This window comes from Panthera pardus, unplaced genomic scaffold (assembly GCF_024362965.1).
Source record: "Panthera pardus isolate Hobbes unplaced genomic scaffold, ASM2436296v1 HiC_scaffold_6, whole genome shotgun sequence".
Classification (NCBI taxonomy): Eukaryota; Metazoa; Chordata; class Mammalia; order Carnivora; family Felidae; genus Panthera; species Panthera pardus.
In genome coordinates, this window is record NW_026526991.1 from 125,531,083 (window position 1) to 125,543,597 (window position 12,515).

The 12,515-nt window shown below is 39.6% G+C and overlaps 1 protein-coding gene across 1 annotated transcript in view; it reads left to right on the forward strand.

Moving 5' to 3' along the window:
- CUBN (cubilin) overlaps window positions 1–12,515 on the forward strand; it is a 273,842-nt gene that overhangs the window by 175,467 nt on the left and 85,860 nt on the right. Inside the window, exons 40-43 of the mRNA XM_019460669.2 lie at window positions 2,945–3,142; window positions 7,718–7,864; window positions 10,039–10,229; window positions 10,387–10,570. Coding sequence (XP_019316214.2) covers window positions 2,945–3,142; window positions 7,718–7,864; window positions 10,039–10,229; window positions 10,387–10,570 — 720 coding nt within the window. The remainder of the gene's footprint in view (window positions 1–2,944; window positions 3,143–7,717; window positions 7,865–10,038; window positions 10,230–10,386; window positions 10,571–12,515) is intronic.

Here is a 12,515-nt window from a genome sequence, read left to right on the forward strand (position 1 = left end):
GATTTGAGCACATAGAAGAAAGAATCAGCGAACGTGCAGATAGGTCAATTGAGATTGGCCTGTCCATAGGAAAGAAGGAAAAAGACTGAAAAAAATTGTACAGAGCCTCAGAAACTATCAATTATACTAATATATGTACAATGAAAGCCCCAGAAAAGGAGGGAGATAAAGGGGGACAAAGAATATTTGAATACAGTGTCCAAATACTTCCCAAATTTGATGAAAAATATTATTCTACACACCCAAGAATCCCAGTAAACTCCAAATAGGATAAGCTGTCTGAAATCTACACCTAGATAAGTCACCAACTATCAAAGCTGGAGAAAAAGGGATCATCTTCAAAGCACCAGGAAAAAGTGATCCATCATGTAAAAGGAGTCCTCACCTAGCTTCTCATCAGAAACCATGAAAGCCAGACAGCAGTGGAATGACATATTCAAAGTATTGAAATAAAAAGACTGTTGATTAAAAGTCAAAAGTCTATACCCAGCACATATATCCTCCAAACTAAGGAGAAATTCAAAGACTCCAAGATAAATGAAAATGGAGAGAATTTATTGCCAGCAGATCTACTCTAAAAGAAATTCTAGTGGAAGGCCTTAGACTGAAATGAAAGTACCATAGCATGTCTTGACAACTAATAAATAGTATATGCAGTAAGATAATGACATAAGTAAATATAAAGACATTGCAAATGCATTTTTGTTTGTAATTCTCCCGCTCTCTGATTTAAAGACAACTGTATCAAGCAATGACTATAAAACTGTGTTGATGGATTTGTAATGTTTAAATGTATAATTTTTATGGCAAAAATAGCATCAAAGGATGGGGATGGAAATAGAATTTTATTGGAGCCAAGTTTTGTGTACCATTCAAATTAAGTTAGTATTAACCCAAACTACATTGTTTCAAATTATGATGTAAATTGTAACTGCCAGAACAACCACTGAGAAAATAACTTAAAAATATACATAGTAGGGGAGCCTGAGTGGCTTAGTCAGTTGAGCATCTGACTCTTTTTTTTTTTTTTAATGTTTATTCACTTTTTTGAGAGACAGAAACAGAGTGTGAGCAGGGCAGGGGCAGAGAGAGAGAGGGAGACACAGAATTTGAAGCAGGCTCCAGGCTCTGTGCTGTCAGCACAGAGCCCAATGTGGGGCTCGAACTCATGAACCATGAGATCATGACCTGAACCAAAGTCGGACGCCCAACCAACTGAGCCACCCACGTGCCCCTGAGCATCTGACTCTTGATTTTGGCTCAGGTCATGATCTCACGGTCATGGGACCGAGTTCTGTGTCAGGCCACATGCGGAGCCTGGAGCCTGCTTAAGATTCTCTGCATTCTTCTCCTTTGCCCCTTCCCCACTTGCACGTCTTCTCTCTCTGTGTCTCTCAATAAAAATAATGTATGTATGTATGTATGTATGTATAGTAAAAAAAAAAAAGAACAGGTGAATTAAAATGGTATACTAAAAAATATACATATTTAACATTCCCCAGGATGATTTTAATCAATCAATAACAATAACAAGGGTTGGCAAAAGCAAACAATAACAAGGGTTGGCAAGGATGTGGAAAAATAAGAACCCTGTGTATTGCTGGTAAAATTATAAAAAGTTATAACCACTTTGGAAAACAGTTTATCAGTTCTTCAAAAATTGAAACACAGGGTTACCATATGATCCTGCAATTACATTCCTAGTCATATACCTGATGGAATTGGAAACATATAGTCCACATAAAAATGTATAAACTGAATGTTCATAGAAGAATTCTTCATAATAGTGAAAAAGCAGAAGCAACCCAAATATCGCACAACTGATAAAACTTAATGTGATATATCCATACAGTGGAGTACTGGACAGGCCTAAAGCAAGGAAATGAAAAGAATGAAGGAAAATGAAAGAAATACTGAAATATGCCACGGATGAACCTTAAACCATTATGCTAAGTGAATGACGCTAGTCACAAAAGGCCACATGTTGTCCAATTATATGTATATGAAATGGCAAGAATGGGCAAATCCATAGACAGAGACAGAAAGTAAATTAGTGGTTTCCATGGACTGGTAGAGTGGAAAATAGCCAATCAGTGGTAATTGGTATAAAGTGTCTTTTTGGAATGGTGAAAGTGTTCTAAAATTAGCCCTGATAGTTACAGAACTTTGTAACTATAACTAAAAGCCCCTGAATTGTAGATGTTAAAAGGTACGTTTTATGACACACAAAGAATACTTTAACGAAGCTAATTGTTTAAAAAATTAATAAGAAATGAAGAAAGGCTGTTGTTATACATTTTACTAATTTGAAAATGATTTCAAAATTGCCCACATATAAATAACATGGTGAACAGCTATGCTGAAAAAAGTAAAGATTAGAATACAGAGGAGGGACGCCTGGGTGGCTCAGTCGGTTAAGCATCCAACTCTTGATTTGGGCTCAGGTCATGATCTCATGGTCGTGAGGTTGAGCTCTGTGTCAGGCTCTATGCTCAGCGTGGAGCCTGCTTAAGATTCTCTCTCTCCCTCTGCCCGTCCTCAACTCATGCTTGGGCACTCTCTCTCTCTCTCTCGCTCTCTCTCAAAAAAGGTAAAGTACAGAGGAAACATTAATAATAATAATAATGATGATAATAAAAGAAGGTCTTCTACGTGGACTAACTTCGTGCTTAACAAATAAAAGACACTAAGACACTAATAAACGGGCCGTGTGGCAAGGCTATGGTGAAAAAAGCAGAACGCAGTGTTTTTCTTACACAAAAGATAAATGAACAGAAATCACAGCTTTGTGAGTCAGCAGGTTTAATAAAATATTTCTAGATTTCTTTGAGAACTTTGTTGTAACTGGTTGTGTCCTTTTGGTACAGAGCTGCCACTTTAAAATGAACGGGCTAGATTCTCCTCCGTCAGAGGTATCTCATAGATGTTGTTTTTCATTCTACAGGTGCTTGTGGTGGGTTCCTGAGGACAGGAGATGCGCCAGCCTTTCTTTTCTCCCCAGGCTGGCCCGAAAGCTACAGTAACAGCGCTGACTGTATGTGGCTCATTCAGGCCCCAGATTCTACCGTGGAACTCAACATCCTTTCCCTGGACATCGAAGCTCACAGAACATGTGACTATGACAAACTTGTGATAAGAGATGGTGAGAAACATTTAAGCAAAACACAAAACTACGAGTTTCAACCTTGACACATACAGAGTTACGTTCAGTTATAGTGATACTCATTTACTGCCTCCATCCATTTTGTATGGAAGTTCCCTGACATTATGGTCAGTGAAGGCATCCCATACCAGAATTGGCTACAATTTCTCAAGAACATAAGGAAAATATTAAATTGCCTGTAACAAACTAATGCACATACTATCTCAGGAACAGCATTATCTTACTAAGAGAAAATACTATCTTTGGCTTAAGTAGAAAATAATGGTCTGAGTTTCCAGGTGGTGCTGCCTTCTTTTTGAAAGGTCTTGGAGATACATTTTGATATTTTATACCTATGACCTTAAGATACCAGTGTGAAAAATATATATATATTATATATTATTATATATATTTATTATTATTATTATATATATTATTATAGATATATAATTCTTTGTATTCAATTCTCTTTGTCTACTGAATCTCTGGGTAGAATAGGTAGAATTAAGGGCTTATATTTTTTCATGTTTTCCTCTATGCACAGGTGTGGTATGGCTATGTCATGATGGGGGATAAGAATAATGCTAATATGCAACATGTACAAAATCATGCTTCACGGTTCACAAGGCTGGAGGAGAGGCAAGCCACGTCCTCTGACCAGTGTTTCTCCCAGTGTGGTCGTCGGACCAGCAGGATCAGTGTCACCAGGGAAGAAATGCCAATCTTATGGCCACGCCCCAGATCTCCCAAAGTAGAAACTCTCCAAGTGGGTCTTAGGTCTGTGATTTAAAAAGCCCTCCAGGCAGGGGCCACGTTTAGGTTGAGGAAAGCAAGGCAAGATTATGCAAACCGCACGGTTGGATTCTGTCTTTGTTGAAAATGGTGATATTTTGACCATTTTACATTAAATTTCAGTTTTTATCTATTGCAGTAAAATATTATTTATCTTGCTTTCTAAGGTCTTTGGGACCTCCGTGAATGTTGCCCATGAGGCAAGTGCCTCTCTCGCTTGACCCTTGTCCCTGCCTCCAGGTGATAATGATGGTCTCTAAAGTCTAAGAACCACAAGATACAGACATTTCGACCTCACATGCCTACCTAGACAAACAGGGGACATAACAAGGAAAGTGTTAATCTGGGGCACAGAGTTGAAGGGGCAGCTACTAGGAAGGCAGGCTCAGTGTTATTTAGCTTCCTTTTTTTTTTTTTTTTTTTTAAGAGATGTGAAAGATACAGAATTTTCTATGAATTTCCCAATTGTTAAATTTTGGAAATTAATGAAAAAAGCTTCAGAGCCTTTTCTGGACCAAACGAACATGTGCTTGCTTTTTGCCCACAGGTTACTAACGTGTAAGCTTGTGTCTTCCTTATCCCCTCAACGCTAGACTTCCGTGAAAGGCAGTTAGGAAACGGCAGAGGTGCTTGATTTTCCTTCTGTAGAGGCTGGACACTAACGCTCAAGTCAGTCGTACAAAACAGGAGATGATAAACCTTAACTTTCCCCCCTTTTCCATCAACCATCATCCAGCACATTGCTCAGAGAAATTGCCGTCTTTTCTCACATCAAGGCATTCCTGTGGATGTTAACATTTAAAACTTCTCATGTGATGAAATGAGTGTGTCCTTGCACACATATTCTGAGTGTTCAGAATATAGTAGAAACTTTGAAAAAACATCTTCATTAGGTAACTGCATTAGTGAAGTAAAGTGTGGCTACTCTTTCAAAAATCACTTTCTATTGAGGTGGTTTTTGCTAAACTGCTGAACGGCTCCAGGTCTGTTTTATTGTCTGTGAAAGAGAGGCTGATATCTCCTTCGTGAGGTTGTTGTATTAGGGAACATAATAAACACAAAATTCCCTAGCAAAAGCCCTGGCATTTTGTAGATGCAGAATTTGGAGTTGCTTAATTTAGATTTCAATTTACTTTATTAGAGATATTTCTGAAATAGGTTTCATCATATCCACTTTATAGAATGTTCTTGCTGAGGCATAGAACTTGGAGAGCTCTGCAGATTGACTTCTATGCCAAAACAATGATAATATTTTAAATTGGTGTGCAACCTATCCAAAGAGATTTTTATTTACAACATGAGTTGGTGCTGAATAGGTTCATTATTTCCTCATTTGTTTATTGATTCATTCAAGATGTGGTGGTTGAGTGCCTACTATGTGGCGGTTGGTGGGTATTTTGTTCATTGGCTCAGTGTTTGTCTACATTTAGAATAAAATTTCAAGTCCCATTTCAATTATTTGTTCTTTGTTCAGCCAGGTTTTTGCTTCCGAGTAGCAGGGGTATATACCATCCTGAAGGAAATATCTAAAGCCATTAACCACAACCAATGATACTTACAGGCCACTTGTGCAATTGGGCAGTCATCACAGGCCTTGGGCCTTTGTCCCTTGGTCCAAGGCTGGCTGTGAACATTCTTGGGCCACCCCAGAGAGGGCCCTGCAGCCTTCCTGGGAGACCTGAGTCACTCTCCCACCTGTTTATTCATTTTACAGGCTGGTGATGGTTCAAGACTGAATCAATTTTTTCCAGACTATGTAACAACAAATTTTACATACCAAGATTCCCCAAAATTGAGGTTCCATGAAACTACATTGGACCTAGATAAAATTAAAAAAAAAAAAAAAAAAAACAGTGAAAAGGGGGGAAAAGGCAAAAAAAAAAAAAAAAAAAAAAGAAAAAAAAGTCAAAAATCAGTAATCCTTTTATCTATTTATAGATATAAAAGGTACTTTGTGATCTTAGGGAAATCATATAATAGTATAGTTTGAGCATCTGGAGTTAATTAGCCAGGGTTTTAAATCCTTGTTGACTTCTATGCTCTATGCCTTCAGGCAAATTATATATCCTCCCTAAGACTGTTTCCAATTTACAAAATGGGGATAATAAAAATACCTACTTAATAGCATTATTGTGATGATAAAGTCTGATATTGTATGTAAAGCACTCAAAGTGGTAATAATAATTGCTCGATAAATGTCAGCTACTGGTAATCTTGGGCCCCAGTGGCCACATCTCTAAAATGAGGAGTCTGGACTAGAAAGAGAATCACCAGACTACCTTCTAGCCCTGGCTGTTTACCTTTGATTTCCCCCTCCCCTTAAAGATCAGATTCATCCCTGCTACCATCCATATGATGAAGTCATGGAAGGCTCTAGACATACCTCCGTATTTATTATGGATACTGTGGGGAGAAACAAGCCATCTTACGGTTGTTGGGTTATCTACCAACTCATCAGTTAGGTGATCGCGAAGTAATTATTTAGAGATAAGCACTGTTTCATCACATGGTCTGAGGTGAAGTTTAGAAAAGAAATACAAATCAGTAGATCCTATCCAGTCTCACTGAGAGAGAAAATTTGCACCTATGAAATAAATAACAACATACCATGAACTTCCAAATTTTGTGACATTGGTAATTAGAGAGTAAGTCCACCGAAACAATTTAGGGCAAAATGTGTAGCAAAATAATACGTGCAAAAGGAGTTAAAGAGAGAAACTTTTGAATTATAAAGTACCAAAAATTTTCAGAGGTCACAAACCCTCCAAAGAATATCTTTCAAGCGTCTCCTATTTATAGCTATACCATTGCATTTGTAATCCCACACACAACCTGGTTTTCTAGAATAGTTAATACTAGTGCATTTTAGGTGGTGATCAATGGCGGAAGGATTAATTTTGCTGATTGTTGTTTTACAGGGGAAAATTTCCTCATGTCTCGTACTCTATTTTTTGGTTTTTATGAGCTTGAAGTTTATTAATTATTTGCCTTAAGGGGGAAAAAATCCCAGCCAAGGTATCCAAATATTTTATCATCTCCTGTGCTCCATTCTGCCTTTGGTTGTGGCTTTGTTCCATGTTGCTTATATTCAAGAGTCGTAAAAAGGAAAAGAGCCATGAAGTGACCCAGTTGTCCTTTGCCTCTCTCCTTGGAGGGCACCCTGGCTGAAACGTTTCTCATCCTCCACGGGTGGACGTACGTGTGTTCGTCTAATAGAAACATGAATAAACGATATAAAACAAATGAAGTTTTAAAAACCCACAAAAAACACAGCCACAACCAAAAAACTCTCTGGAGCTGAGGTTCATATAAAAGTTGCACACTTCTTGGCAAATGACCTTGCCACGATAGTACAGGATCTGCTGCCTAAAAGCCAATCTTTCTTCTCTTTCAGATACTGGACCTTCAGTGATCAGAGTAATTTAGCAGGGTCTCTAACACACGTCAGCACTGGTCCTCCGTCATTCCTAACTCTCATGTGCTCCGATTTTGAGTTTTAGTGCCAGGAGGAACGGTTGCCCCGTTTTTAGAAAGACGGTGGGAACTGTCAAGGGAGACTTTAACATAAAGGGTAAAGAGAAAGGTAGGCAGTTCGATCATGAGCTGGAGCCAGAATGATGTAACCCCTGGAGCGTCCTTGTACTTGAGAATCTCATTATCTCCCAGGAATGGCGATGTTCTGTAAAAAACATATGAGCCACTTTGTCTGAGTTGCAAATGATGGTGGAGGAGATTCTGAAGGCATTATATTTTCACGCTTGACATTTCCTTTCTTTGGCATAGGAGACAATATCCAGGCCCAGCAGCTAGCAGTTCTCTGTGGCAGAGAGATCCCTGGACCCATCCGGTCCACTGGAGAGTACATGTTCATCCGGTTCACCTCTGACTTCAGTGTCACCAGACCAGGCTTTAATGCATCCTTTCATAAGGGTACTAAGTTCCATTATTTTTTATGTCATGTCATATCATCTCACCTCATCATCTCTCTCCCTCTCCCTCTGTCTCTGTCTCTGTCTCTCTCTCTCTCTGTCTCTCTCTCTCTCTAATATACTCTGCTTATTTTTCTATGCCAGGACAGAGATTGTAAGTGAGAGCACACAGGTCTCTGCCCAGCTTCTGGCTGGCTATCCTTACGCCAGGTACTGAGTCCTGGTCCAAAAAACTGTGGCCAGGATTGCACAGAAGGATTCCTTACCTTCAGGTCCCTGGGCATGGCATCTTCCCCCAAAAGGAGGTGCATTCATGGTAGGCACAAAGGGTGACATCTTTAAAACAATTTTTCAGCCTATCTGAGGGCTTCAGCTAGAACAGAACTAGACAGCCCTTACCCACCACCCATCAAAGGAACAATAAGCCAGAGTCCTCTTCAATCTAAGAAATACCGGAAGTAATATAGAAGGTATCTTCAGAAATCTTTTGGTTTAAATCCCTTATCTGAGGGTTGGCAGGAAGACTATGTTTCTCTTAAAATATGAATTGGATGAGTCAGAGAATGTGCACGATATGTGGGAGGCGATCCTGTGCGGTATGACCGAGACTTTCAAAACTTGATAAAATGGGAAGTCCAGTAATAAATCCAGTAAACCCAAACTGGGTTAAAATTAAAGAAGCAGTTCATGGAAAATGGAACATTGAAAGACTCTGATGTTTTTAACCAAAGAGGTGTAATTTTAAAGTCGACTCTCGATATAGACATTAAACATTTATCTAATATTTCCTGCACTATTATATATGTCTTTTATAGAGTAGGGAGCAATGGAAGATAAATTATCTTCCTCACACTCAAGGGAGGCAGGTCACATGGCTGCTTAAAAGAACGGGCTTTGAAATCAGACAGACCTGAGATAAATTTCCACCTGTGATTAAGTAGTTGTGTAATCTGGCTGCACTCCCTCACTGAGCTGTTTAGTCCCTGACAACTGGCAAATTGATCCCTGCTCCCACCCTCCACTCTCTCCTTCTGCTCCCAGCCTCTCTCTCATGTACTCAGGTATGACAGATGTATGTGTGCATGCATATATGTACATATGTGTACACGTGCGCGCGCGCACCTACATCCTAGACAGCTGCGTATCTAGAAGTATTTCCGATTTAACACGTGGGACTCCGACTCTTGCTTCCCACCTTCTCCCACCCTCCAAACCTGCTCATTCCACACTCTTTCCAACCTTAATAGACGGAAAGGGCATCCTTCTAGTTGCGTAAGCCAAAAATCTTGATGTCATTCTCGATCTTTCTCTTTCTCTCACACCCTGCGTCCTAACCATCAACAAATCACTATGATTCTAGTTTCCCAATATACCTAGACCCCAGCCACTGTACTGTCTTAGTCCAGGCTCTGTCATCGCTCCTTGGACCCAGGCAATCACCTCCGACCGGACACTCTGCTCTGCTTCTCTCTGCCCCATCTTACGGTCTAGGTATTACAGACAGAGTGACGCTTTTAAAAATCTAAGTCACGTCATGCCACGCTGACGCTCCAAACCCCTGAATATCTTCCTCTGTTCCTCAGAATAAGTCCTTTCACTTCCCTGCCTGACCCAGCCCTGCTTCCTTTGCGATCTGTCCCCGTGTCTCCTTCATTCCGACTTGCATGATGTACCACTGACACATCCAGCCTTAAAGCAAGCGTTTTCTGAACCAGAATGTTCTTCTCTCGCAACGCCATCTGGCTTGATGCCTCGTTTCTCTGGGTCTCTCTTGAGGTGATTCTGTGACGACGCGACCTTCTCTAACGTCCCCAGACAATGCTGTACCCTTCTCCCTCCCCCTCACCTTTCTTTGTAGAATTATCCCCATCCACATATTATGTGTGCATTTATTGTATGGCTTACTCACCTATAAAGTAAGCTTCATAAAGTGAATCATTTGCCTCTATTACTTATTTCTAGGTCCTGATCTTAGCAACAACCACAAAATGAGTACCCTGTCGTGTGTGCTCAACAAATGCCTGCTGGCCTGATTGCTTCTTATATTTTGGTCCCAATTGGTTTCAAACCACGTTTCTATTGCCTGTGCTTTAAAAATCTTCAGGAAAAACAGGGCAACATAAAAATCTTATTGCAAATGTTACTTAAATGAAATACCTTTGTTTTCTTGGAAAGGTTGTGGTGGATATTTGCATGCAGACAGGGGGATCATCACATCACCTCAGTATCCAGAGACCTACGGTCCCAACCTCAACTGCTCGTGGCATGTCCTGGTTCAGAGCGGTCTGACCATTGCTGTCCATTTTGAACAGCCCTTCCAGATTCCAAATGGAGATTCTTCGTGCAGCCAGGGCGATTACTTGGTGGTGAGTGGTGCTTCTCACCTTTTCGCATTACTATCTTTGCAGACTTCTTGCAATAAACAAATGAATCTTCTCTCCTGGGACATAAATTGATAGGACTTGTGTGCTTTCAGCTCTCTCTGGATGAAGGGATTTATGCAATTTTGTTTTGTGTTCCTAGCTAAAAAATGGACCTGATATCTATTCTCCACCCTTGGGAAGCCATGGAGGAAATGGTCGTTTTTGTGGCAGTCGCCCTTCATCCACTCTGTTCACCTCTGATAATCAAATGTTTGTTCAGTTTATTTCCGATGGCAGTAATGGAGGGCAAGGATTTAAAATCAAATATGAGGCAAAGAGTTTAGGTAAGCATTTTGACTGAGACTAAAGCCTGTATTTTTCCTGCGGTTTCTTGGTTTTCCTTGTTTAAATAAATTCAAGGAAAAAAATATGTAAGCCTTTCTTTTCTAAACTAGGATCAATAATTTAATGAGAATAGCTGCCTACTCTACCTATCCTAAGTACTATTTACCATATGCTTGATACATTCACTATCTCATCATGACTACTTTTTTAAGGAGGACATCATTCCCATTCTACAGATAAGTAAAATGAGGCTTAGATTTTTCTAAGCCTTCTTATCAAGAGATTGAGCAAAGTAAATTCTCCACGAGTATAAATTAAACTATCTCATCATGACTACTTTTTTAAGGAAGACATCATTCCCATTCTACAGATAAGTAAAATGAGGCTTAGATTTTTCTAAGCCTTCTTATCAAGAGAATGAGCAAAGTAAATTCTCCACGAGTATAAATTAAACTGATGTTAAGGATACTCTGAAATTCCTTAGTCCTTGCCATTATAAAATGTCTAACTATAAGTTATGTTCAGTTATAGAAACATTGTAAGAATGATAATTACATTGTTTTATGATAATTTGTGTGCTTTCTTTTAAAATGAACATGTATTCCTGGGATTCTGTTATTACCCATTTAATTATACATTATGGCAGTGGACTTTAACTTAATTACCTTTACTTAATTACACTTGATTATAATTATATTTAATTCTACTGTAATGACTTAGTTTTATGGCATTTATTTTTATATAATGTTTAATTGAATAAATAAGTAAATAAGCATAGTTTCAAAAGAAAGAGTAATGTTAGTGGAGAGTAAATCTTTGCTTCTCGAAATTGGATAATACAGATTTCAAAATTTAGTGATAATTCAGATTCACTAAGGGTTTATTTGCCGGTGTTATGACTCTTTTATTCCTTTGTGGGCCCTCTTTTCATCTAAGAATTGTATGGCCATTATCTTCTCCCCATCTTTCTGCCCTCAGTATTAGACTTGCAGTTCTTTTGATTTCAAAATCTATTGTCTATTGCTAGAGGAGTGGATAAAGAAGATGTGGGTTGTGTGTGTGTATGTACACACATATATATACACACCTATATGTATACACACACACACAATGAAGTATTATTCAGCCATGAAAACAGAGTGAAGTCTTGCCATTTGTGACAATATGTATAAACCTAGAGATTATTATGCTAAGTGAAATAAGCCAGCCATAGAAAGACAAATGCCATTTGATTTCACTTATATGGGGAATCTAAAAAAACAAGCAAACAAACAAACAAACAGACTCTTAAATACAGAGAACAAAGTGGTGGTTGCCATAGGGGAGGGGGCGGGGGGATGGGTGAAATAGGTGATGGGGATTAAGAGACACAAACTTCCAGTTTCTGGGAAACACCCGGAAAGAGACACCCAAGGACCGAAGGAGGAATGGTGTGAGGTATAAAAGGAGGAGGAGAGCTCCGTGTCCAAGCAGCTGGGGGACAGAAATGTAGAGAGATGTGGTCAACCAGGTTAAATGCTGTGGATATAAAACAAAGATCAAAAAGATCCTTGGGTACACAACCGTGAGGCAACAAGGGGCACCAAGGGGGAAGGAGGAAAGAGGGCAGTGAGGTCAGAGAAAGTGACTTTAAGTGACCTGAGCCCACGGTGAGTGGAAAGAAGAAAGGAACAAGGAGAGAGGGGTGCGGGAGGGGAGAAGGAGGGAGAGAGAGTGTGAGCACAGGGTAAGGGAAAGGCTTCCACATAGCATGATCCCTGGGGACACAGTGGAGTGCGAGACTGACCCCGAGCTATAGGAAGACAGTGTGCAGAGAAAGATAAAGGAGGCAGCGACGCAGATGAATTCATTTAGGATGGTAAACAATTGAAGGCGTTCCCATCTGATTTCTCCCATTGCACTCTCAAGGAGAACACGAGTTGGCATGCTGAGGCTAAAGAAAGA